The sequence below is a fragment of the Castor canadensis genome, chromosome 4 (assembly GCF_047511655.1).
Source record: "Castor canadensis chromosome 4, mCasCan1.hap1v2, whole genome shotgun sequence".
In the NCBI taxonomy this organism is placed as follows: domain Eukaryota; kingdom Metazoa; phylum Chordata; class Mammalia; order Rodentia; family Castoridae; genus Castor; species Castor canadensis.
The window spans coordinates 177161984-177189784 of record NC_133389.1 but is presented as its reverse complement, the minus strand read 5'-3'; the positions used below and the strand labels follow the sequence as shown (position 1 = coordinate 177189784).

Here is a 27801-nt window from a genome sequence, read left to right as displayed (position 1 = left end):
TCCCTATTTCTAGTTAGCAAACCATGAGAAATCTTGCTGTCCAAGTATACTCTCAATAACTTATTGTAGTTTATTAAGATTTTATTTGTATTTCTTTGATTGGATAATATACTTTGACACTCATAAGGTTTAATTTATTTTGGCATTTAAGTTCTGTCTTGGTGATAAAAGTGTTTTGAACACATGTACACGTGGGTCATTTTTGATCACTGGCTATAATTCCAGGTGTAAAGAACTCTTTTGCTGAAAGGATATGAGCATTGCATGGCATCATACTGCAGTGGTAGTGAAGATGGCAACTTGTATCCTTGGGATGGGTTAATGCCAGAACTTATTCTCACAAAACTGTGGTTGCTTCAACCTCTATCCCAAGGCTGGCCTTGATGTCATCTGACTCAGTGTTCCCGGTACCAGAGCAGCCTCCTAGATGGCATTTGCCTTGAACACTGAAAGGCAGTATTGGCCATAGCAGCCTGGGGCCAGGGATACTCAGATAAGCAGGCTGAAAAGCTGAGGAAAGAGAGGTTGAGAAAGGAGGTATGTAAGGCAATAAGGGCTTTTCACAAGTTCCCATTTATATTAGCAGAATGGAGAAGACCACATGCTTGGCCAGAGTTGAATAGATGCTCAGGAAAGGCTTGAGACACCCTAAACTTTCACCTCAGGCAATGCATAAGCAGCTGGCAGGCTAGTAAGTGATGTGGTTCAGCCTAAAAGAATGCCCCCAATATAGGGTCAGGTCAATCAGCAAAGACCAGGAGACCCTTCCCTTCCCTCTTTCTTTCCCTCTCTCCCTTCCTTTCTTTCTTTTTGCACTAGGTGTTTAAGAAATCTGTCAAAACACCAGCTGACCACTAAGCGAACACAACACAGACTACTGGCCACACATGACAAATAACACAGACTTTATAAAAATACTTTACAAAAGTCACTAAGCAAACAACAATCCACAAGCAGCAGCAATAACAAACCCCTGGAAGGGGAGGATCTGATTTTCTGAGTTGCCACATTATAATGTTCAAACTATCCAATTTTCAACAAAAATCTGTGAGGCATACAAAGAAATAAGAATGCATAGTCCATTCACAGGAGAAAAAGATAATAACAGAAATTGTTCCTGAGGAAATGCAGGCATTGGACTTAAATCGATGAAAGAGCTAAAAGCAACCATGGGCAAATAACTGAAGAAAATGGGAGAACAGTGTATCATCAAATACAGAATTATCAATAAAGAGGTAGAAATTATAAAAAGAAACAAGCAGAAATTCTGGCACTGAAAAGTATAACTGGCACAAAAAATTCATCAGGAGACATTCAATAGCAGAACAGAGAGAAAAAAAAATTGACCAGGCATGATGGCACATAATCCCAGGCTGAGGCATGGAGGGGGTGCTAAAGAGTGAGTTCAAAGCATGCTTGCTCTACATAGTGAGTTGTTGACCAAAACAATAATGAAGACAAAGAAAAAGATGAAGAAGAAAAAGAATGAGTGAATCTAAAGATAGGTCAAATAAAATTATTCAGTCTGAGAAGCAGAAAGAAAAAAAGAAGTAGAAAAGGAACAGAACCTAAGAAACCTGTGGGACACCATCAAGCATACCAATACATGCACCATGAGAGTCTTGGAGAGAAGAAAGAGAACAATTAAAGAAATATGGCCAAGAACTCCCCAAATTCTGATGAAAGACAAGAAGGTCAACAAACTCCAAGCAGGTTTCTAGCAGGAAACATAACAAATAATAAATGTGGTAAATGAATAAATGATCAAGTGGTGAAATTCTAAGGAGAAAAAAAGATCAAGTAGTAGGTACTGGAAGAGTCACAAGAGTAGGGCATACTGCAGTATTAATAGAGTGGTCTGGGCAGGATGCAATGAGAAGGCAATAAGACAGGAAGTCAGTGAGGAAGCAAACCAAGTGATTACCCTGAGAAAAAAATGTCCTAGATAGACAAAATAGCTCATGAAAGGTCCTACAGTACATGCATGGCAAGTTTAGGGAGCAGCAAGGAGTTTGAGTGTAGTGAAGAAGGGAAGAGCGGTTAAAGACAGTCAGATGGAAAAGAAAGTTCTATCATTTCGGGCTTTATAGGCCAGTACAGGAACTCTGGCTTTTACAATGAGTAGAAAGCACCATTAGGGGATTCTGAGCAACAGAATGACACTGAAAATGGGGGGGGGTGTAGGTAAAAGGAAGACCTTTTGAAGGTTGAGAAGCTACCTCAGGAACTCAGTCAAAATATGTCGTTGACCTGGATAAAGACAGCATGGAAGTAAGGGAAAGAGTATGAATTTAGTATCTATTTTAAAAAGTCAACGGAATTTCCTGATGGGGGAAAGAGGGAAGAGAGAGGAAGGGGGGAGAGCAAGAGAAATCTCCAAAGGACATAACTGCTGCTAAACTGAGATAAAGAAATTATAAGAAGAGCAGACCTGCAGGCATTCAGTTTTGAACATTTTTAGACATCTATGGGAGATATTGATGAGGTAATTAAGCATAAGAGTCTGCAGTGTGAAGGAAGGGTCTGGGCTAGAAATACAAATTTGGGAGCTTCAGAATATTTATAGTATTTAAAACTGTAAAAGTACATATTGCCAAGTGTAGACAGAGAGAGGAAGAGATTAAAAAAAAGAAAAAATTCCAAAGGAGCTCCAATAGTAACAGGTTGAGATGAATTAGAGCAAGCAAAGACAACTAAGATGGAACAGCCAGTGATGTAAGAGGGAGAAGAAATGACCAGCTGGGTCAAATGCTTCTGTGAAGTAGACAGAGCAGGTTACATCATCTTCCTTTCTACACAATCAGAAATTAAAGCCTTGAGAAATTAAGAAAACTTGTCTGAGACTTCCTAACTCTTAGGTCTGTTGCTTGTCCCATTTCATGACCAGAATCACAGGCCACTGGGCTAGGAACAGAATTTTAAGAGTTTTCTTCAGTAAGTTGATGGAAGTTATAAGAGTGAATGAAGGGAGAAATCAAAGAGGAACGTGAAGTCAACAAGGACAGGAGTCTTGGGAGAATCTGCCTATTAAGGGAATGTAATAAGAGACAGAAAAGATTCTATAAGAAAGACAAAGAACCAGGATGGGGTCACTTTGAAGCCAAGAGAAGATCAAGTTTTGAGAAATGCTTAGTTAATAGTGCTGAATATTGTACATAATCTATGACTGGTGCTAATTAGTGAGTTTCTAAGAACTGTTTAGTAGAATGTTGGGAACAAAAATATGGTTATAAGAATTACAGACTATGTTGTGGTTAAGAAAAACATAGGCATTTCTTTAAAGATGTTTATAAGAGATGAAGGAAAGAGAATTAAAATGTAAGGAAATGTTTTCCTTTTCTTTACTGGAAACCTGAGCATACCTGCCAAAAAAAAGTTACAGCTGAGGAATGGAATACTTAAGGCATTGATTATATGTGAGAAAAAGAAAGTAACCTTATTCAGCAAAACTGCAAAGAGTTGGGATCAAGAAACTAAGTGGAAAACAGCTGTGGCAAAGAAGGATCACATAACCTGAAAGGATAGGATGGACGAACAAAAGATATTTTGAAGAGAAGTGAAAGGCGATGATGCTTGTTTTGGATTTGTCTGTGTGCTTCCTTAAAACAAGTAAAGACAGGTATCAGTGAAAGTGAGTGAAGGAGTTCAAGAACAGATTAAGCTTGGAGTAGCTATTCTTACTGTGTTGTTAGCTGGTTCAGTGATCTGGGTCAAAGAGAATGAATAAGAGAGAAATGAGTAAAAAGGAAGCTGAGAAATACTTGAGATGTGCTGTGGATCCTGTTGAAATAAGCTAGTCTTAGCTCTACCATGTCTGTATTATAATTGTCAATAAACTTGTTTGCATACCAATAAGATTATGAATTACACAAGAACAGAAAATGTTGACCTTATTCACCACTGTACCTCCATGTGCATAGAACAATCAGCAAATACTTCACAAATGAATGAATATGTGATGGACGTAACTCCACACTGCTAAAAAATCCCTCAGTGGTACTGCTTAATATATATTATGACTGAGAAGTTAAAAAATGTCCTTGGCTGATACTCAAGCTATTTTCCTATTTTCCTAGACTACAAAAGATACCAAGATTGACCTCTTAGGTCAAAGATAGAATCTGTTCAATAAATTAAGATGGTTTCAGGGACAAAATTCATTATCTTACAAAAATGTACCAAGTAGGTGTTTCAGTTAGACCATTAAACTACATCAGTAAGAATTAATTTCTCTTGGGGCTGGGGATGCAGCTCAGTGGCACAGCACTTGCTCTGCACACATAAGGCTCTGAGGTCCTCAGTAATTTAAAAAGTTAATTTATCTTAAGTTTGTGGGAAATGAAATAGTCTATAAAAATGAAGCTACTAGACATCTGAAACCTCATTCTACCACTAAGAATTACGCTTTTTAAAAATTATTTTGGATGGAAATCTTTAAAAAGTGCATTTAGCATTTCTTGGCATCTAAAACAGAGCTGAATGAACATGATTTGGCCTTTTTAAATACACAGAACACTATCCTAACAATTATTATAGCTCTTAAACCTGCGGAGGGTAGAATTTTACGGGAGCTACAAATTTCTATTCGGAAAAAACCTAAATGTCTGTATGTTTAAATTCTTTTAAGGTGACCCTGTTTGCTATTATTAAAGCACTATCCACCTTTTAATTTGTTACTCTAATGTGAAGCAGGCAGAGAAACATGCTTGTTAAAATTGTTTTTAGTAAACTTACTACTGAATAATTACCTCCTATTTAGACTTACAACTGTGTACGAATGTTATTTTTATTAAAGAGGGAGGAGAGAGAAGTGAGTTGTGTGTGTGTGTGTATGACAGAAATAAAAGACTTGGAGTGAGAATGTACAGATTATCTTCTACAAGGAAGGAAGCAAGGAAAGAAAAAGATTAATCAAAGTACCAATTTTAACTACTATTTTAATAGAATGAAAGAGAATGAGTTGCTGGGTGCAGGTGGCTCATGCTTGTAATCCTAGCTACATGGGAGGCTGAGATCAGGAGGATCATGGTTTGAGGCCAGCCCAGGCAAACAGTTTGTAAGACCCTCATCTCCAAAATAACCAGAGCAAAATGAACTGGAAGTGTGACTCAAGTGGTAGAGCACCTACTTTGCAAATGTAAAGCCTTAAGTTCAAACCCCAGTCTTGTATTTCCCCCCAAAAAAAGAGAACGAGTGAAGGTAAATGAAAGTTATTATAATAATTACTATCACCATTACAGTTGGCATTTTTATAATGTACTTGATGGATATTAAAAAATTATCTATGAACAGAAATCAATGAAGCATTATTTCAAACAAATCTTTTCATTGGATACAATGGGGCTGCTATTTTCAATATGACATTATTTCTTTTGCAAATCCCTACTAGTCTGCATAAGTAGAGATATCAAATCGTGATTCAGAAAAAAGAAACATTTAAAAATACTTATAGTATTCCTAAATAGAAATTCTGGCACAAGTCTACCTGACTGCTAAGTAATGTCTGTTTTCATCTAGAATTCTGAGTATTTTTCTAAAACATTGAATTCTAAGTTAAAAAAAAATACCAAATAAAATTTGAAGTTCTCAGTAGAACTGAAATGAAGTATATATTTTCCAATAACTTTCAACACAAGCTAAGGAATATAAAAAAATTCCAAACAACAACAACAACAAAAGGGCACAGATGCCATCAGTAATCTAGAAGTAACTGAATAACTAAAAACTATGAGTGATCTATGATGATCTTTTAAATGGAAATAGAGTTCCAATACAACGAGCCTTACACTTTAGAAAAAACATAAATAGCATAACTGTTAAGATTTATACATAACTTTCTGAAATAAGGTAAAAATGTACTTTCATTACATATTGTGTACTTTCCCCAACGTAAAATTGGTAGGGAAAAAAAAGTTGCTAAAGAACCAAATCTCAAACTTAGAAGCTGTTTAAAAATGAGCAGTGACAAAGTTTCTGTTAAAACCTATGTATACACATACAATTCAGATCTTACTGTGCTCTTCTATATAAGGTTGTGACCACAGCAAATTAATTTTGCTCCACAGCAAAAGCTGGATAAGAATCTTGTTCCACTGTTAGAAATTAGAACTGTGTCAGTCGTTATGAGTAAGGGGATAGAATCTTCACAACATAAAAATTCCAAAATCTCTAGATTTTGGAACTGCCAGACTAAATCTCAAAAGAAACTATCGTAAGCTAAAATAACAGAATTTATTATTGTCCCTTCAAATATTAAAGAGAGCTCTTAAGAATATAACTTGAATAATGGTCATGAACTGGTTTGACACACTTAATTGGTGGTTTATGCTATAAACCACCTGCTGCTATAGTCTAAAATGAATGTATCGAAGAGGAAATAACCTTGTTGGCATGTGTACAGCTATACGACACACGTTTGTTTCACTGCTTGCAAACGCCAGTGCTAGAGGCTCAGAATAAGTGAACAGGAGGAGGATTTCAGTCACAGCAGTAAGTGGGTCCACTGAACAGATATGAGGACAGCATGCTTGGGAAAGTCACAAACAAATGAGAGGTAAGCATTCAGCAGACAGATAGTTAATCTAAAGGGATTTTGTTTTTGTTTTTTTTAATATTCAAGAACTCTGCTTCTGTAATTTCTTATTTTAAAATTTACAAATGTTAAAGGGGAGATTTTTAACATGGGATTTGTAAATTTAGTGAAAACAATGGTTTAATCTTACTCTTAGCTTCTAGTTCCCAAGGGAACTGGGAATATTAAGGAGAAAAAAATGGTACTTAAAAAAAAAAAAAAGTAAGAAATCCTTATAGAAACATACTAAGACAGATGAAACTACTAAAAACTATTATTTGGATCTAGTAATATTTTTTTTCTTTCCTTTCTCTCAAGCTAAAGAAATTTAGAATGCATTGTAAAAATGGAATTTAACTTAACACTAAGATAAACCTAATCCGACAAATGACTACATCTAAGGATTCCTAGCTGGTAAATAATGTATTTAAATCTCAGGAGGGCTTGGAGTTTTCCTAGGTGGGAGGCCAAGTATATAATGAAAGTTCTATTCAAAACTACTTAGTGCTTTGAGCTTTCTATTCTTTGGCACATTTTCTAAAATAAAGGTAAAACCACATTTAAGGATCAGGAAACACCTAGCATTTTATTATAATCACTGAAAAATTGATGTGTCTCCTCCTCTAGTTAATTTTGAGGTAAATCAGGTAAAATTTCATAACATAAAAATATTATATTCTCATAGGAATAGGCTGAATTATCACAAACATACATCAGACCTATAGAGAACGGTCACTAAGTTCAAGTGTTTTCATCACTTTTTTGAAGTAAATAATGCACTCTACATAACTGTATCTAGGGGGAACTCCTGGCATTCAAGTTCAAACTCAACTACAAGTACAGCATAAGAGAATCTAATAGTTTATTTTTTCCCACATACTGCTTTTCTTCACTAAGCTTTCTGAAATCTAAACCTCTAGAAAATACTAAAAACTTTGGAGGTCTTATCTACAAACACATAAAGATGTGCGTATACTCTCAGAGACTTTAATTTTTTTTTTTAAAGGAAGGAGTCAACTTTGGCTTTGGTGTTTGGCATGGCTACAATGCCTTAAAAAAGCAGATGATCAACTTAGCTTCTGACCATGCTGACCACTGTCTGGAATTGGATTGAATCACAGAAAAACAGCAAATGGCTCTCTCTTATAGAATGTCTGAACAAAGCACAATTCCTGAGCACATTTTCCAGAGTACATTTGATCACTTGAAGTCTTCTAACTGGTCTGGATTACAGACAGAATCAATACCAGAGGAAATGAAAGAGATTGATGAGGAACAGGGAAATAAACTGCACTGGGCAGCTCTTCTGATCCTCATGGTGATAATACCCACAATTGGTGGAAACATCCTCGTTATTCTGGCTGTGTCACTGGAGAAAAAGCTGCAGTACGCTACTAATTACTTTCTCATGTCCTTGGCGGTGGCTGATTTACTGGTTGGATTGTTTGTGATGCCGATTGCCCTCTTGACAATAATGTTTGGTAAGTATTTCCCTTTGTTCTTGCCATCAAGTCACTGAACTACGATATACTATTAGAGAAAACTGGCTAATCATTTGATCTTTATTTTCTTTGAAATAAAAGATGGACTTGGATTAAAGATACAGCAGATAATAGTCCCTCAATTATTTTTATATGGTTTTCTATGGCTGATAATCAATTTAAAAGACCAAAAAATAACTTCTTGGCATCAATTTTACTCCCTGCTCAGCCTCAGATCGCTTAAGAGATCTAATAAAATCATTTAAAAAGTTATTCAAGTTAGCAATACTCAGAAATTCTGTATACATTATCTAGAAATTGTAGTGAATAGAATGATACCTTAACTTTTCTATCATTCTTCCCTGTAAACAAAGTGATCAATAACTAGGACACTTTTGGAACAGGTATGTGCTGGGTTAATTAGTAATAATAAGGTCTTTAAATCACTAAATATCACTAAACTTCTGTTTAAATTTGGTATTATTCTAAAAATTCTTGTTACATTCTTTATAATTTTTATACTTTAAACTTCAACACAATTACTACATATGTGTCATGTTCAGAAAAAATGTTTAGTTGCTCAATGAACTGATCTGGTTCAGAGTCCCGAGAGATGATCCATCTGTCTGATTTTTATAATATCTGACCATTTGAGTTCTTGATAGACCTTGAATAATAAAAAAAAAATGTAGTTGGATACTGACATCTTTGTTATTACAGGAAAGATAATGCTATTAAAATAGGCATAAGTAACTTCTGATTTATGCATATTCTCTCTAGTTATAAAATTCATGTAAACAATTCTGTTAATGAATTATGAGGGTTCCTACCTCAAAGTCAGCATTAAAAGGATATTTAATCTAGTTAATGCTTGGTATAAATTGATATTCCATTCATAAGTCACTTAAGAAAAATCTGTAGCAGATATAGTTTCTAAGAATTACACTTCTATGTTGAGAATAAACACTTCAAGTTACAGAAGTAAAATTTATTAAGCTAACATGCACTAACTTGTTAAATTAGAAAAACTGCTATTCTAATTATTTTTATAAGTAACAATGAAAAGATACCTGAAATTAAGTATTTGTTCCCCTAAAAATAGTAGGATGGAGAGGGGTTTAAGTTTCCTATTATAAATCAATATTTACCCAGGCTTTAAGTAAATCAAGAAAATTCTGTGACAGGACAAAAAGTAATGAATAAGATCTACACTTTAAGCAGATTCTGTAATAATCAGTACTGTCTATCTACCACCTGTTCCTTTAAAAAATTTGTAATCTTTTGAGCCATGGAAAGTAACTAAGAAATTGTACTCCAACACAGAACCTATACAACCTTAATTCTAAAAAGTTTAAACGAAATAAAGTAAGCACAGGTTACATAGCAGCACTGGTGTACTGGGTAAAGACTGTAGAGGCCTAAGATTCAAGTGCTCATCTCCATACTCACAATAGTAGCTTAAAGTAAAAATGCATACTCTACAAACAGCATACAGAAAAATGTCAAAATGCTTAACTCACAGTACCTCAAAATCCAACTGATATGTTATGAATAAATAATTGAATGACATACAGACTTGGACTTTAAAATCCTTGAGTCCAATAATATCAAACACCTACTATATGCAAAGTACTGTGGTAAGCACTTAAATAATCAGCTAAACAGTTAAGAAATCTTAAAAGACAAATTGCAGTCTTACAAATTACCGTATTAAAGTAAGCTGACAAATAAAATTAAAAAAATATGACAAAGATAATTCCATGTTTTCTACAGGAAAACAGTAGGTATTCTAGTAGCTAAAAAGTTTACATTTATATTTAAAAATTTGTTACCTAAAATATTCTTATCTGGATGCTGGTGGCTCATACCTGTAATCCTAGCTAATCATGAGGCACAGATCAGGAGGATGGTGGTTCAAAGTCAGCCCTGGGCAAATAGTTTGTGAAACCCTATCTCAAAATACCCAACCCAAAAAAGGGCTGGTGGAGTGGCTCAAGTGTGCCTGCCTAGCAAGTGCGAGGCTGTAAGTTCAAACTCCAGTTCTACCAAAAAATATATATGCATGTATTCTTAGCAGTAAGTTAGTAGAAAACCAAACATTTGAACAGAAAATATGTGGAATGTCTGTCTTAAATTATGCTATATATTTCAACATTATTTCAAATATTTGTTTTTTTAATTATAAAATAAAATCTTTATAGTCCCCAAAACTTTTTTGCTATCAGTAACTATCAGTGAGTGGGATTAGTAGGTTGTTTTTTTTTTTTCAAATGGTATTGGGGTTTGAACTCAGGGCCTCACGCTTGCTAGACAGTCACTACTACTTGAGCCACTTCTACCAGCCTTTTTGTGTGTTTGTGTTGGATATTTTTGAGATAGGGTCTAGGTTTTTTTGTCTGGGCTGGTCTTGAATCTCAATTCTCCTGATCTCTACCTACTGAGGACCCAGGATTACAAACATGACCACCAGCACCCGGCTAGAGTTTTTTTTTTTTAATGAACTAACCTTATTTTAACCCCTACTTAAAACATTCTGGTGGCTCACATCTATAATCCTAGCTAGTTGGGAGACTGAGACCTGAGGCATTGCAGTTAGAGACCAGACCAGAGAAATAATTCCAAAGATCCCATCCCCCCAAAAATAAACAGAGCAGGGAGTGTGGATAAACTGGTAAAGTGCCTGCTTTGCAAGCATGAAGCCCTGAGTTCAAACCCAGACCTAACACACATACACACACACACACACACACACACACACAGAATTCAAGCTGGGTGCAGTGGCTCATGTCTGTAATTCTAGCTATTTTGGAGGCTAAGATCAGGAGAATCTTGATTCAAGGCCAGCCTGGGCAAACAGTTCATGGGACCCCATCTCCAAAATAGCCAGAGCAAAATGGACTGGAGGTGTGGCTCAAGCAGCAGAGAGCCCGCTTTGCAAGTGTAAAGCTCTAAATTCAAACCCCAGTCCCACAGAAAGAAAAAAAAAAAAAAAAGAATTGTTGAGCTAGGGATAGGGCCTGGTATACATGAGGCTGAGTTCAATCCACAGTACAATTAAAAGAAAAAAAAAGACAGGATATTCACTTCTCAAAACATTTCCTTCTCTCATCAAGTAAGTGATTACAAATGTGAAAAGGAAAAATACGGTACCTGGTCATTCACTACTTATATATAACTTGTTTTAATCCATGCCTCATGATCTATAAGTTGAAACAGTATCTGTGGACAGTTAAAAAAGTGTGTAAAATGACTGAAAGATGAAGTCTTTAAAGCCAGATAGCCCACAGTTTAAATCTTGCTCTGGCTGAGGCGAGTTGTTAATATCTCAGAATTGTATCAACTTACCTATAAGATGGGTGTGCTGCATCTTCAGCTGTGAATGAGACTGTCATTAACAATTGGTATGTACTAGTAGAGATATACATTAGACGTCATTCAGTTGACATGTGAGTCTAACTAGCAATGGAAGATTCATAGCAAGTAAATAAGAAAGTCAGTTATTTACAGTGAAATGCTACTCTATCTAGTTCCGAAATGGGAGAGCAAAGCAATAGAAAGCATTTCTTTTTGAAAAGTGGAAATTTAAAAGGCCAAGGAAAATTTTTTATAAGTTTTAAGTAACTGAAAACATTCAAAACAGTATCATATTAAATATGTAATCCCATGATACCTCATGTTCTCAGAGGCAGTAGAAAAACAACAAAAAAACAAAACAGAAGTTTTATAACAACAATAAGCACTGAAGATAAAGAGAGAAGCATCAGAATTTCTGAAATTAAAAAAAAAATGTGTATTTGAAAACTTTGTCCTTTTTAAACATAAAAGCTATTTACAATTTGTCCTGCTCCAGTAAGTTCATAAACTTCGTAGCTCTGTGAACTCTGCAAGCACAGCCCTCTTGGAATGGGTTTAAGAATAGTCTTTTAAATCCTCAAATGGGAAATATTTCATGCCCTAGATTTACAGATTGATGTTAACTATTTTCTGAACAAATAACTTGGCTTTCCAAACTAAAACCTTGACCAAAGGGTAGACAGTTTTCAGATAAAATTAGCCTATATCATCAAGACATGGAGTCTCTGGTTTAAAAAAAATCACTTTTTTAATTAATAGAAAAGAAAGCAAACATTACTTCCCTCTCAAAACAAAACAAAAAACCAGGCATGACCCAATTGCAATAAATATAGGCTATTTACATTTCTGTGTCATAATAAAAAGCAGTTAAAATTCAACTTTAACAAAAGACATTTTCATAGTCAATTCAAAATTAAAGTCATCTTGTTCCCTAGACCCTGTGGCCTGCCTCGATGGTGCAGTTTTAAATGTAACCAGATTCATTGCATTCTTGCTATAGCACACAGAAAGACAAGTACACTTATTTTATACTGATGACTTAGCTTGTTTCTGAGGATTTTAATGGTTAGTTAGTTGACAGTTTCTGTCAAATAATGGTAATAACTGACATTTACTGAGTGTTTTCTCTATGCCACACATGTTCCAAATACCTCACATGCATTAGTTTATTAGATCATCAACACTATAAACACTATACAGCAATGCTATAAAAACAGGTATTACTAGCCTCACTTTAGAGATGATATAGAACAGAGGGATAACTGATTTGTCCAAGATTACAAAATAAGAAGCTAAGATATGATATGAAAGTAGGAGAACTGACTCTAGAATTCAGACTTTCAACCTCTATTTTTCTGTTTTCTCAAATATACATGAGAAATTCTACCACATGAAACTATCATATTTGGCATACAGGGTCAACATTTATATGGTAACTCCATCTAATAAGAGTTAGATTATTTATTTATTTATTTATTTATTTATTTTTGCAGGGACAAGGCAGAACTCAAGATTTTTTCAGTTAGAGTTACTTTATTTCATATTGAGGTATAGAATACTAGGATCTCAACCAGTACTTATATAAATCCTTGAGAAAACTGCCTGATCTCTTTTCTGAGGAAGGTATCAGACCTAGGCTTGTGCCTACAGTCGTTGAATCCTGTCTGTGAGACATACAGAAATTGACAGAACTGAAAAACAATTTATCACTCCTTATGCATATTATTTAAAGCATATAGTTTTCACTTCAAATAACAAAATATTTGTAATATTTGTGCTACTAATATTAGTTAACAGAGTAATTAACTGTCAATAAATCTAAGACCCACCTAAGACTTGCTTTGATCATGTAATATTTGTTCCTATAACAGTCAGCCTATAATTAAATCAGCACCCATAAAAATGCTATCATTTAAACATTATTGAAGTTAATTTCACTGAGTTTAATTGGGAAGCAGATAGAAGAAAAAGTTACAAAATGGAGTTTGTGACTCAGTTTTAGAACACTTGCCTATCATCTGCCAGGATCTGGGATTAATCCCCAACACTAGGGGAAAAAAAGGGACTTGTTTCTTTCAGAAAAATTTTTACATGCTTTCATTTTGTGGGACAACAAATATCACAATTTAGATGTTTTCTCCTTTCTGTCCTAGTTTTTATGAAAGTCAAATTTATAGTCCCAGAATTAGCCAGGTGCCAGTGGCTCATGGCTGCAATTCTAGCTCCTCAAGAAGCAGAGAACAGAAGGATTGTGGTTCGAGGCCAGCTGTGTCGAATAGTTTACGAGACCCTAACACAAAAAAACCCATCATAAAAAATAAAGGGCTGGTGGAGTGGCTCAAGGTGTAGGTCCTGAGTTCAAATCCCAGTACCACAAAAATAAAACAAAACAAAAAAAACCCAACCAACCAAAAAAACTGAAGTGCAATATTTGGTCCACATACGTTGAGAGCTTATTTAGATACATTTTTTCTTAGATTTAGATACATTTTCTTTTTTAAAATTTAAATCTGTGGCTGTTTCACTTGATTATCTAAAACTTAAATAATGTCCAAGTTCTTTTGGAAGCTGGCTGGACAAAAATTAATAGATTACAACAAATAAATGTACTTATAGAAACTTTTCTGATCTTGAGCCTACCAATTAATGCTAACTGAAAATATCTGAACTAGGAAAAGGTCTGTTTATAAAATAATAATGTCTAGAACTGTATTTAATTTCTATAATCCACAGAGTACCTAAATTTATTGTAGTAGGCAATTATAAAAGCTTGCTTTCTTTTTTTTGTGGCTTTGCACATGCTAGGCAAGTGCTCCACCACTGAATTACATCTCCTAGCCTCTTTTTTGCTTTCATTTATTTTTTTGAGACCGTCTCACTATGTAACCAAGGCTGACCCTGAACTCCCAATCATCCTTACCTCAGTTTCCAAAATGCTGGGATTATAGGCATAAGCCACCAAGCCCGCTTCTTTTTTGCTTTTGACAAAAAGGTTCCTATGAACTTAGTGTTACTTTTACGTTAGTATTTCATGAAACTTGGAATTTTAAGATCCACCTCTCTTAGTCTTAATAACCCTCATACATCTCATTCTTTCTTAAAGAAAATTCTGAGGGGAGGAGGGGGAGGTGGCCAACAGTGTAAAAACACGTATACACTTCCATTTTACATGTAAGTACACATGCAAAAACGATAAAATGAAAGAAAATTCTGTCACATCTCAATATTTCTGTTGACTGAAATAAGAATATTTTAATGATCTGCATTAATTTTAATTCCCATTTTCTGTCCCCAAACTGAAGTTCATAAATAAACTCATTTTGTTGGAAAGTAAGGCTAACAAGGCTTCATAGGCTTAATTAAATCAGCAGTGACAGGCTTTTCCTCTTAGCTCAGAATTAGGAATCCGTGGTCAGACAGTAAAATTCCGAAGACACGCACTTTTTATGTAAGAGTTCTCATATGACTCCCTGCACAGGGCTACAAGATTTATGAGTAGAATTTTCCAGACCTTAATTTTTAAAAGCATAATCCATGATTAGAATAGCTAAATAGTTAAGATTAAATTAAGAGCAAACCATTTTGAAAGATGCCATAGAGACAGTGTGGACTTAAAAGATACAACACCCTGCCAGGTGCTGGTGGCCCATGCCTATGATCTTGGCTCTTCAGGAGGCAGATATCAGGAGGATCATGGTTAAAAGCCAGCCCCCTCTCTCAAAAAAACCCATCACAAAACAGGGCTGGTGGAGTGGTTCAAGTGAGAGAGTACCTGCCTAAGCAAGTGTAAGGCCCTGAGTTCAAACCCCAGTGCAGCCAAAAAAACCAAAAACAACACACTACTTGTTTTCCTTTTTAATCCTTAACTATGTCAGTATCTCTGAATACAGCTCAAGACTTGAATATATGGGTTGAGGGTATAGCTCACTGGTAGAGCATTTGGTAAGCATGTGTGGGGCCCTGACTTTGATCCCTAATAACACACACACACAAAACCTTAAGTATTTTTCTTTTTTTTGAGATAGGGTCTTACTTTGTAGCCCAGGCTGGACATGAACTCCTGGTCTCAACTGATCTTCCCATTTCAGCTTCCCCAGTGGCTTAGACTACAGGCCCATACCACTGTGCCTGTTCCTGACTTAAGTAATTTTTCTGTTTCCCTACTCAGAATCCAAACTCTAGAACTTTGGGTCAGTTTAGAGTGCAGCCTCAATCATAGGCAATTCTTTTTTTTGGTGGTGGTGGTGGGAGGGGGGCTGGTACCTGGGTTTGAACTCAGGGCTTCCTGCATTGTTCGGAAGGCACGCTACCGCTTGAGCCATGCCTTGAGCCCCTAGTAGGTGATTCTTTTCACTCAGGCTGTTAGCTTGCTTTTAAGCTTAGGTTGAAGAATGCACTGCTGCCTTTGTCGAAGGTCTTTTTCCACTACTGACAGAAAATCTGAATGCTACAGTGAAGAAAATTCAATTACTTAATTCTTTCTAAACACAGGTTTCTCTGCTATATTTTGAGAGGTCTCCTGTATGTTCCTTTTTCGTGTTCGAGAAAGTCTTTTACTTCACTGTTTATTTATTTTTTCAGTGCTGGCAATACTGAGCTATATCACCACCCACCTGCACCATTTTTTGAAAGATAATTTCACAAGACATAGGATTCCTGCACCCAACACTAAATATTTTATTCCTCTCTCTTCTTGCTTGCATGATTTCTGAGAAGTCTGATGCTACTTTTATCCTTACTTGAGTAAAGATTCAGGCTGCCTGCCATTGGAAGGGCCAATACTTGGGAGATGAGATTTGGTAGGCAGGCATCTGGTTTATTCAACGTGTTGCAATCTTCAGAAGATAGAAGGGCTATAGGCTCAAAATTCCATCTCAAAGAACTTGAGCTCAAAGGGCTTTTTTTTTTTTTTTTTTTTTTGGTGGTACTGGGGTTTGAACCCAGGGCTTTGTGGTAGGCACTTTACCGATTGAGCCATGCCTCCAGCCCTCTTTGCTCTGACTAATGGGATGGCAGGTGCACACCATAATGCCCTGCTTTTTTCCATTGAGATGGGAGTCTCACAAACTTTGTGAAAATTCTTTTTTCTTTTTGACAGCACTGGGCCTCCTGCTTCCTAGGCAGGTGCTCTTACTGCTTGAGCCACTCTGCCAGCTCACAAACATTTTTGCCTGGGCTACCCTGGACCTGCAATCTTTTTCAGCCTTCTGCATAGCTTGGGATGACAGATGCCATCTATTGGTTGAGATGGCGTCTCATGAACTCCTTACCCTGGTTGGCTTTCACCTTGATCCTCCTGATCTCAGTCTCCCAAGTAGTTAGGAGTACAGGTATGAGCCATAGCTAGATTACATACAGGTGGAAGCCAAGTGCCTACCACCTAGGGCAAAGTACTCCAAAGCTAAATTTTTACATCATAATTTGCAAACAAATCACTTGGGGATCTAGTTTAACTGCAGAGTCTGATGCAGTAGGCCTGGGCTGAGACACAAGAGCCTTCACTTTCAGTAAGTTCACAAGTAAGGTCCAACTTCATTCACTGATCTGACATTCTGACTAGTAAGGTTCTAAAGAATATTTTCAATTAACATTTAAGTTTTGATAAATAAATACCCTCCTTCACACACCCATACTCAAAGACTTAAGTGCACCCGAATTCACTCATATGCAAAATCAGTGACATATCAAAAGTCACTTTGGGGTGCAATGAATTTATAACCTATCACCTCCATTTCTGCCCCTCCTCCCCAATTCAATAGGTGAAGCAGGCAAAGTTTATTTACTTACAAAGTATGAGTGACTCCACTACCTGATGCTTTAATCTCTCTCTCTCTCTCTCTCCTTTTTTTTCCTTTTGGCGGTACTGGGGTTTGAACTCACGGCCTTATGCTTGCTAGGAAGGTGCTCTACCACTTGAGCCACTCCACAAATCCTTAATCTCTTTTTAAGAAACTGCTGAACATGGAACCAAGTACTAAGCAATCATTTATTCTTTTTGAATAAAATTTCACACTGTTATTTTGTCCATAGGAAGAAAGGTTTTAATATTCCTATGAAAAAATACCACATACCATCTCTGGAAATAGAATGAACCAAAAACTAGATTTGTTAGTCTTGCTATCCTATAAAGTGTCCATATATTTTTCACTGAAATCCTCCTTGACTCTTGAAAGTATCATATTCAAATCTATCTAAAAACTATCCCTTAATCATGGACTAGGTTTCCACAATTGGGTGCCCTGCAATTCTGAGATGGTTCTCTTGATCTTCCATCAATGAACTCAATCACTTCCTCCATCAAAGTCATACATTAACAATAGACAGAAGAAAAATAGTTTAGATTTTATCAGTACACATATGTAACAATCAAGCCATGAAAACAAACATAATCTAAGATGCATGATATTTGTTCTCTAAACTAAAATTTATAGATATGTATGTATGTGTATTTTTGTAAAATGGATTCTACCTGAAATATTTCAGGGGAAATCCTAACATAAATTTTGTTTTGAAACTGGAAACACATACAAATATGTATATTTATAAAATGTATTAGTATGTATATATAAAATATATTAAGTACAAAAGTATATAGACACTGTGTAAGTAAATTTATTGAAAAGCTCTGTAAAATATTCAGTATCACATTCAAACCTAATTTTAAAAGTTTCTAAAGTACTTACAACTACACTACAGTGTTTATTATAGTTTGTTAAATAAATTTACTATGTACTATGTCTAATCCTTTTAAAATCTTAAGTTTGTGCTGATTATTACATCTCTGATACTTAGAGTAAATGATGAAATATGAAAGGATAACAATCTACTTTCTTCAGGATAATCTGAAGCCAATCCTTTGCAATCTTTATCTAAGAACTAATTCTGTCAAAAAGAAAAGAAATCACTTCACTTAATTATTTCACCAAATGAGAGTTTGCTGTAAGGAACATGATGCAAGTTACTGCTAGAAGTGAGCCAAAAAGCTAGGCCTTACAGAGACTCACATTCTAGTATGCTTTTTGGACATACATTTCTTCCTCTAATAGCAAAATGCAACTTAAAAATAAAATTTTATTTGAATAGCAAAGTTAAGTTCCAGCTAGAATTGAAAAAAACCAAAGGTCAAAAATGCCAAATTGCTAACTTAGAAAAAGGTTTGTAATTATTACACAAAATAGAAAATACATTTAAAAGATACTATCTATAGAAATACTGTAGTTAATATTTTTGTCACCATGGCAATAATAAAGTTAAACATTATCTTTTAGATGAGTAAATGAAAAAGGTTAAAAAATATGCATCACTTAACAAAAAGAAAGCTAAACTGAAGGTCGCCACTTTACAAGAGAAAAATGTGTTTGTTTTCTTTCTTTCAGAGGCTATGTGGCCCCTCCCACTTGTTCTGTGTCCTGCCTGGTTATTTCTTGATGTTCTGTTTTCAACTGCATCCATCATGCACCTCTGTGCCATTTCAGTGGATCGTTACATAGCTATCAAAAAGCCGATCCAGGCCAATCAATATAACTCCCGAGCTACCACATTCATCAAGATTACAGTGGTGTGGTTAATTTCAATAGGTATGTGGGGAATGCCATGGTGTGGGTAGAGTACATAGCCTTTGGTTCCATTTGGTGAGGAGAATGCCAGGTCTGTAGGCCAGGAAACTCAGGAGGAGAGGTCAAGAAAGTCTACTGATACAGCAACACAAGGTACTTATGTCACAACATTCGTCATATAGCTTCTAAACCACACTGTTAGTAAAAATTGTAAAGAAATAGTTCATGTCTTTAGAACCAACTTCAGTGTTTATTGAGATATCATCTCACTTTGATTTTAATATGCAGGAAGGCTAAGTCAAAAAACAGTTTTCATATCTATCAATTGATCATTAAGGTCTAGCTAGCATGAGGAATCCTGCAGATACATTAACGAAACAACAAGATGCATCTTTAGTCACATCTAAGAAGATAAATAGGAAAAGAAAAAACCAAATCAAAACTTTTGTAAGCAGGTATCAAAGATCATAAATCCATGTAGGAAGTTAACTTTCCAATATGTGTACAGATGAAAGGCATTTAAATGTCTATGTTGTGTCTCAAAGGTTCAAAAGTTTTAAGATAGATGCAAAGAAAGTGTTGAACTGATGTTCAGAAATGATTTATAGAAAGAAATCAATCCCACTTCTTGTAAACTGTTTTATGTCCCCATTCTTATCTTTAGTGCTCAATGACAGCTGCTGGAAGGGCTCCTTGTCATGAGTACATCATATGTTACTCAAAGCTCTTACAAGTTAATACCACAGAATCAAGCACATTTGCAACAAATACAGTGATCTGACCAGCAAATTCACTTCTTCCTAGCAGAAAAAACTCAAAGAGGAAAAAATGAAGAGACCTGAAGTACTAAAAGGCAAGAAAAAGATGTTATTTCTCTTATCAGAGTAAGCGTATAGTTAAAAAAAAGAAGAAAGTAAGAGAAATTGACCACTGAATTTGTGAAATAATGCTACTGAAGGTAAAAGCAAGGCATGCTAGTACTCTAACGTGGTAAGAAACTAGGGTTAAGGAAAACTCTATTCAGAACGGAGAGATTTATAGCCATGAATAAAAGGCCAATTTAAAGGATGGGCTGACTGACACAGAACAGTACCCTTCCCCAAAACAAGAGAGTGGGAGACAATGGTGATAATAAAATTTGAAGTTGAGTGGAAAATAAATCTAGAGTCATTCATTCCAACTGACTCTTTGTTTTTTGTAAGCTCACTGCAATGAGGGAGAGAAAAAGTATGATGAGGTGTGTGAGTGTTGGGTTGTGGTGGGAATAGGGCAGAGGTAGGGAAAAAGGGGAAATGGATCCTTAAATAGAATTAAAATGTTTGAAACTATGAAATATGATCAAGCCAATGTGGTAAACAGCTTGTTGGTTAAAAGTGGTATGTAAATTAAGGCAGGATAAAATGAACTTATAAATGGATCAAATTCTTAGTGGTAGGTACTAAATTCTTAGTGCTAGGTACTAAGAATACATGGACTGGGAAAAAAAAAGACTCTTTGCCCTCAATGAAAGCAGATATACAAACAAATTACACTAATAGAAAGCGATAATATATAATGTATTAAAAGGAACTCTAAATTTTGAAAATAAATCTCACAACTTATACTCTCAAATTAGGTAGCATTTTTTAAAATAATAATGAGTCCTTTAGTTTTCCCTAAAAGTTAGGATTAAAAGACATTCACAAATATCAAGATAAAACCATCTGTTAAATGAAACTGTATAATCTCAAAGATAATAAATGAAAAAGGTATCTACTGAGAAGTAACATACTGAATGACTATACCCTGAAGTCTCTAGATCAACAATACTTCTGAATTCCTTTTCCTTAACCTGGGATAGACCGAAAATCAAAAAGATTAAGAAACACAGAACAGATGAAGGCACTGGCTACTCTATCACAGACAGATATCTTTAGGGAAGCTTTAACCATAAATTTGAACTCACTAATCAAGCTCTTTGTTTAACAACAGATTTGCTAATTTATGTTCTATTTGTCAAAGACTTCATTGATAAGTGCCTCAACAGATTCTACTACTGTGGGTCCCAAAAATTACAATGCACTAATCAGTATAAAGTTACAAGGATAAATCTGAGAGGAACTAATCTAAGAGTGACAGGTCATAATAATGACTCAATTTATCTTGTTCTCTCTTCTTCAGGCATTGCAATTCCAGTCCCCATTAAAGGGATAGAGACTAATGTGCTTAACCCAAACAACATCACTTGTGAACTAAGAAAGGAACGGTTTGGCAATTTCATGCTCTTTGGCTCATTGGCTGCCTTCTTTACACCTCTTGCAATCATGATTGTCACCTACTTTCTCACTATCCATGCGTTACAGAAGAAAGCTTACTTGGCCAAAACCAAGCCACCTCAACGCTTAACATGGCTGTCTGTGTCCACAGTTTTCCAAAGGGAGGAAACACCTTGCTCATCACCTGAAAAGGTGGCAATGCTAGATGGTTCTCGCAAGGACAAAACTCTATCCAGTTCAAGTGATGAAACACTTATGAGAAGAATGTCTTCTATTGGGAAAAAGTCAGCGCAAACCATTTCCAATGAACAGAGAGCCTCAAAGGTTCTTGGAATTGTGTTTTTCCTCTTTTTGCTTATGTGGTGCCCCTTTTTTATTACAAATATAACTTTAGCTTTATGTGATTCCTGTAACCAGACTACTCTGAAAATGCTCCTAGAGATATTTGTGTGGATAGGTTACATCTCCTCAGGGGTTAATCCTTTGGTCTATACCCTCTTTAATAAGACATTTCGGGATGCATTCAGCCGATACATCACCTGCAATTACCAGGCCACTAAATCAGCAAAAACTCTTAGAAAATGCTCCAGTAAGATCTACTTTAGGAACCCAATGGCAGAGAACTCTACATTTTTCATGAAACATGGAATTCGAAATGGGATTAATCCTGCCATGTACCAGAGCCCAATAAGGCTCCGAAGTTCAACCATTCAGTCTTCATCAATCATTCTACTAGATACACTTCTACTCACTGAAAATGAAGGAGACAAAACTGAAGAACAAGTTAGTTATGTATAGCAGAACCTGCACGGTTTCATCTAAACGTAATGATGATAACAAACAAGATTAAGTGTGCATCAAGAATTATGTAAAGAAGAATTTTATGTCATATATCAAATCATCTCCTTTGAAATGAAGAGTTAAGTGTTAAAATTATCCAATTTTCCTTATATGGACAAAATTACTCCATGAAAAAAGTAATTTTCTATGGCTACAAGCAAAAGCAAGCCAGCACTATGTTTAAATATTAGTTTTCAAATGAAATGAGATTATAAATAAATTTCAGCTTTAAAAAAAAATCAATGTTATAAAACTTATTTAGTTCCTAATTTTATCCAAAGTTGTGTTAACAGTAAAATAAAGCCAAACAAATAAGCATTAGCCCTATCTTCAAGGCCTTAAAAGATAGGAAAAAAAGTGACAGAAATGAGCACTAAAAATGAATGAATAAAACAATGATCATATCTGGATGTGAGTTAAGAGTACCTGTATTAGTCTGGTTTAGTTAAATGCAGTAATAATTTTCCTTCAAAATTATGTGTTGATAGAAGGGATAGGAAAAACAGTAGTCAGATATCATACAAAGTAACAAGATCTTAAACTAGAGCTATTTGTTAAATGGCTATTATTAGGCATCTAATTCAGCAGAAAGAAATGAAAGCAATGAAATCCCTCTGTGTACCTGAACAATATTATATTCCTTAAGGTATAAATGAATGTGCTCAAGCTGGAAGTATATATAGATCTCAATCTGGGGATCTAAACAGTAAGTGATCTCAAGAACTGAGACATGGCTGCTTGTGTCAGCCCAGTGATTAGGTTGAACTTACAGCACGAAATTTTTCAGTTACCCTGTATTTCATTTTGTATTGCTAAATATGGGAATAGGCCAACCTGTGCCACTTACTGCATTGGTGACTGAATTTTTTATGTTTTTTTTTAATACTACTATAAATGGTAGGCCAAGAGGGCTGGCAGCGGAGACAGCCCATGACAGCTTTTCCATCTAATGTTGAACCCTATTTATGCCTTAAGCTATTGCTCTGTCACTGACCCTATGCAAGGCAACTCAATTTAGGATAATAGCCTAATGAAATGTGGAGAATCTGAATGTAAGTAAACCAGACATCTATGCTTCCAGTGGTAGAATATATTGCTAGCACATGGATCTAATACATAGAGCCCAACCTATAACCTTTACTTATAGGCTCTATATTATCTTCCAAGCAAATTATATCTTACAAATTTAACTCTTAAATCATCAAAGCTTTAGGTACTTTTCCCTAATGGTTTAAGATTTCTCAGTACTATTAACGGTGTTATCTCAAATAAGAGACAAAACAATTTACATTTCTATTAAAAAAAAGAAAAAGCACACACACAAAAATCACTGTTTTGGTTCTCAGCTCTATTATGAGTTTGACATATATTAAGATTTATATTATTGCCAAGGTCCATAAGATGTTTTTTTTCCCAGCTGGGTGCCAGTGGCTCATGCCTCTAATCCTAGCTAACTTGGGAGGCTAAAATTAGGAGGATCAAGGTTCAAGGCCAGCCCATGTAACTAGTTCATAAGACCCCCATCTCCAAAAGAACTAGAGCAAATGGACTGGAGACATGGCTCAAGCAGTAGTGCCTGCTTCATAAGCATGAAGCCCTGAGTTCAAATCCCATCCCACCAAAAAAAGAAAGGAAGGAAGGAAAGGAAGGAGGAACAATTTTTTTTTTCTCCAGTGCTGGGGATCAAATCCAGGGCCTCACAAATGCTAGGCAGGGGCTTTACCACTGAACCAAGTCCTCAAGCCCTAACAAGATTGTAAAGTTTTCAGATATCACAATGACAGCATGCATTTAAAGGGATACATAATTGTTTCAGAAAATCTAAATACTAGAGTTGGCAATAACACTGCCCAACCTCTTCCCATGTACAATCTAGATCAGAAGAACTATCTTTCCACATGCTCTGTACTACTTCCAAATTTGTGTATGTGTTTAAATATATGTGCACCTATACAACCAGCTATAATACCTGTAAACTGTTTAGCTTCAAATTCTAAAAAAAACTTCCTTGCTTACAATAAAAGATGTTTCTATAGTTAAGAAGTCTAGTATTTCCAGAATAGTCTACAAAATGAAAGACAACTCAAATATAAACTATTTGTGAAAAAGGTAGAACATAGTTCCAAATTTTTACCACCTCAAAACCTATTTCCATTTTACAAATATTTTAAAGAAATCTATAATTTGAGAGCAAATTTAGCAATTAAACATCCCTAATTCTATTTAGTAGCCTTACTTTTAAAGCAAAAGAACAGACTGTCATTATTTACAATAATTTTGAAAAAATCTTTTCATTCTAGTCTATTATTGCTAATTAATCAGAGGGGAAAACAAAGGTGTAGGAAAAAAGCATGAAAAAGACAAAAGTAAAGTAAGGAAGTCACAGCACACATACCATAAACACAAAGATACTGAGGCAAAAGAAGAGAACAGCAAACAGTGAATTTATGTCAAACTGATAGAAAATTATGAATGGAGGGGTTGAGGAACGTACTTCAGTGGTAGAGTTCTTGCCTAACACAAACAAGGCTTTGGATTTTATCCCCAGGAAGGCAAACAAACAAACGAAGTGAATAGAGATGTTGTAAAGATGAATCATGGATAAACTTGATTGCTAGAGTTTCTTTAAATTATAAGCATCATAATGATGCAAAATTTTTAAGTCAAGGAATCATTGTGCAGTCCAAAAAATTTATCTGCACCAAGAATTCTTCACTCATCTTTCAAGACCCATATATTTAAGATATATAACTATATACACCAAGAAATATTTAATTTCTTATTGTAACAGCCTAAGTCATAGCAACCAGGAAGCTCTAAGATTATCTAATTTTAAGAAATATTCTAATTAGATTATCAACTTGTTCACCATTATAGCAACTTAATTTCAATAAGTATATAAAGACCAATGTTTCTTTTGATTTATTTTCCTTTCCAGTGTCAAGTTAAAACAATTTAGATTCATTTCTAAGTGAATTTCAGTTATAATATCAAGTATGGAGTTGTTCTAGTAAGATCTATTGACTAGACAGATAACAAAGAGCCAATAATCATATATTTAGTATTCTACTAGAGGTCATTTAGATTAAAATTAAAGAATTATATTAATTTCAATTTAGCAAGACCAGTTTTAAGTTTAATTTTCTACTTTTTAAAAGTTTTTTGCAGTACTGGGTTGAACTCAGGGTCTTGTGCTTACAAGTGGGGGTGCAGTCTACTGCGTAAGCCATGTGCCTCTACCCCATTTTGCTTTCATTATTTTGGGGACAGGGTCTTCAAAAAGAAGGCTTCAGACCCCTAAGTGCTGGGATTACAGGTGTACATCATCATATTAGCAATTTTTTACTTTCATCATATCATTTTGGAGAAATAATTCACAAATATCTGGAGAAAGGAATGGTAACAATACTACAACTCCATGGATTGTCTTGTGAATAAAGAAAATAATATACAGGAGAATTTTACTTGAAGACAATTTCATCTTAGTTGATGAAGGACAAGTAAATGTTTACTAAGGTTTTCAGTATTTATGGCCAATATCATAACTAAAAAGAAGTTCTAAAAAAATTAAGAGAGCTGTAGGCTCAAATGGTAGAGCACTGGCCTACCAAGTGCAAGCCTCTGAGTTGAAACCCCAGTACCACAAAAAGAGAAGGAAATTCTTAAAATAAGGCCAAATGTCTGCAAGGTCATTTGAAAGTAACATCTAGATGCCAGGCACAGTGGCACATACTTGTCATCCTAGCACCTGGGAGGCTGAGTGAGGGAGGATCCTGAGCTCAAGGCCAGCCTGGGCTACCAGTCATAGTGTCTCACACCTGTAATCTCAACAACTGGGGAGGTAGAGATTGGGAGGATTACAGCTCAAGGCCAGCCCAGAGAAAAAGCTAGAGAGGACATGCTTGAAAGTAAATGATGTCCCACCAGAAAAATGTAGTAAGTCTTAGAAGACAGGACTCTCAATATTAAAGTTAGTAAGAAAACTTAAGAATAAAAATGTTCTATCAGAGCTGTTTCAGGATGACAGAACTCTGATTCAAAAGCATAGTGAAGAAAGCACAGATCTATCTATCATGGGACTGTTCAGATCTCAGTTCTATCATCTAGCTCCACAACAATGGGAGCTTTCTTAACTCTTTTGGAATTCAATTTCATTATTTTCATATGTATATGTGTATTATGATTTCTGTTTCTTTCAACTTTAAAACTCCTCACTCTAGGGAAATGGCATTAAACTAAAATTTAGAGGACCTGGTTTTAACACCAGCACCTTAAACAAATTGGTTGCTTAATTTTCTTCCTCTATGAAAGAAGTTTTAGTGCTGGAGTCGTAGCTTAACCGGTTAGAGCACCTGCCTAGCAAATGCAAAGCCAGCACTGCAAAATATAAATAAGTTGTTTTAGACAAGATTATCTCAAAATATTTTCCAGTTCCTACCACTTAAACAACCATACTATAGAAAATGAACACAGATCCCTTAGTTAAGTCAGGCAATGATAGTGCACACCTATAATCCTAGCAACTTGGGAAGCTGAGACAGGAGGATCAATCGAGTCCGGGAGTTCAGGATCAGCCTGGGCAACATGTGAGTCCCTGTCTCCAAATAAGAAAGAAAGCAAGAAAGTGACAGAAAAGACAGAAAAAGGCAGGAAGGGAGGAGGGGGAGAGAGAGACAGACAGACAGAGACAGAGAAATAGAAAGAAAGAGGGGTTTCTTAGAAGTAGTAAGCACATAAACAACTCATTGCCTCGATCCAACTATAGTATGAAGTAGAGAGCTATTAGCAAAACCAAGAAACAGTTCACGTGAGACATCTGCTGCTGGAACTGGGAAATGTAGCTCATGCATGAGTGACAGGAAACACAAGGGCACAGAAATGAACTCTGATATCAGAGAGAAGAACTGCCAGGCTAACAGTGAAGAAAAAGCTTCATAATGTCCACTAACCGCCTGTGTGGCAGGATATACCCACCAGGCCACTGACTTACAGTGACATGAAATATAATAAAACAATGTATGAGACAAATTTGAGTAGAATTCTTCATACAGCCCAAAAGCAACTAAGGATACATCTGGAAAAATATACTTGCTGTATTAAAACTAGTAAGTTCCTCAGTAAGAATTTAAAAAATCAAAACAAAACATAAGGGTTGGGGATCTAGCTTAGTAGACGAGTGTACAAGGCCGAGTTAAATCTCCAGCTCTGCAAAAACAAGCAACGAAACCAAACAAACAAAAAGCTCACTCTACGTGGCAGTGACAAGCCACCACTCTTGTTGTTTTTCATTGTGTCTAGACTGTATCAAGAATGGGAAAAGGTTAGTGTTACAGTTTGGCTGGATGATATACTAAAAACAACAGGAGAGAAAAAGAACTACTCAACTTCTGCTTGGCTTCCATCTTTTCTCTCACGAGAATAATTTTTACACTAAAAGGATAAAAAAACTAATGAAAATGCAAAACAGGTGAAGAGACCTTAGATTTCCATCTCAAAGTAATGAATTGACTTTCTGAAATAAGAACTCTACTGGCAAATCCTGGTAGAAAAATGGGAAAGGCAGCACGGGTCAGGCCTGGTGATGTACAGCTATCTATAATCGCAGCTAGTCAGGAGGTAGAGACTGAGAGGACCACAGCTCAAGGCTGGGCTACGCAAACAGCTAGCAAGACTCCCATTTTGACAGATAAAATAGGGGCGGTGATCTTGTGCAGTAACTGCAAGACCACAGCTGGGACCACTGT

At 35.6% G+C, this 27801-nt stretch overlaps 2 protein-coding genes across 3 annotated transcripts in view; one reads left to right on the top strand and one right to left on the bottom strand.

The window, feature by feature from the left end:
• Psmd1 (proteasome 26S subunit, non-ATPase 1) overlaps positions 1-27801 on the bottom strand; it is a 104065-nt gene that overhangs the window by 45585 nt on the left and 30679 nt on the right. The gene's annotated exons all lie outside the window — the stretch shown is intronic.
• Htr2b (5-hydroxytryptamine receptor 2B) lies at positions 7590-22216 on the top strand. Of its 2 annotated transcripts, XM_020156254.2 has the most exons (3): positions 7590-8052; positions 18783-18983; positions 21123-22216. In XM_020156254.2, exons 1-3 carry the CDS (start codon positions 7704-7706, stop codon positions 22013-22015), a joined length of 1443 nt encoding a protein of 480 aa, XP_020011843.2. In that variant the 5' UTR covers positions 7590-7703; the 3' UTR covers positions 22016-22216. The 2 variants fall into 2 exon arrangements, with proteins under 2 accessions (XP_020011843.2, XP_073928092.1); XM_074071991.1 differs by lacking the exon at positions 18783-18983.

Excerpts from the sequence above, each read along its gene's own strand:
- Htr2b (XM_020156254.2), top strand. The coding sequence starts at position 7,704 with ATGGCTCTCTCTTATAGAATGTCTGAACAAAGCACAATTCCTGAGCAC. Across the intron at positions 8,053-18,782 it reads CCTCTTGACAATAATGTTTG|AGGCTATGTGGCCCCTCCCA; the intron begins GTAAGTATTTCC and ends TCTTTCTTTCAG. Across the intron at positions 18,984-21,122 it reads GGTGTGGTTAATTTCAATAG|GCATTGCAATTCCAGTCCCC; the intron begins GTATGTGGGGAA and ends TCTCTTCTTCAG.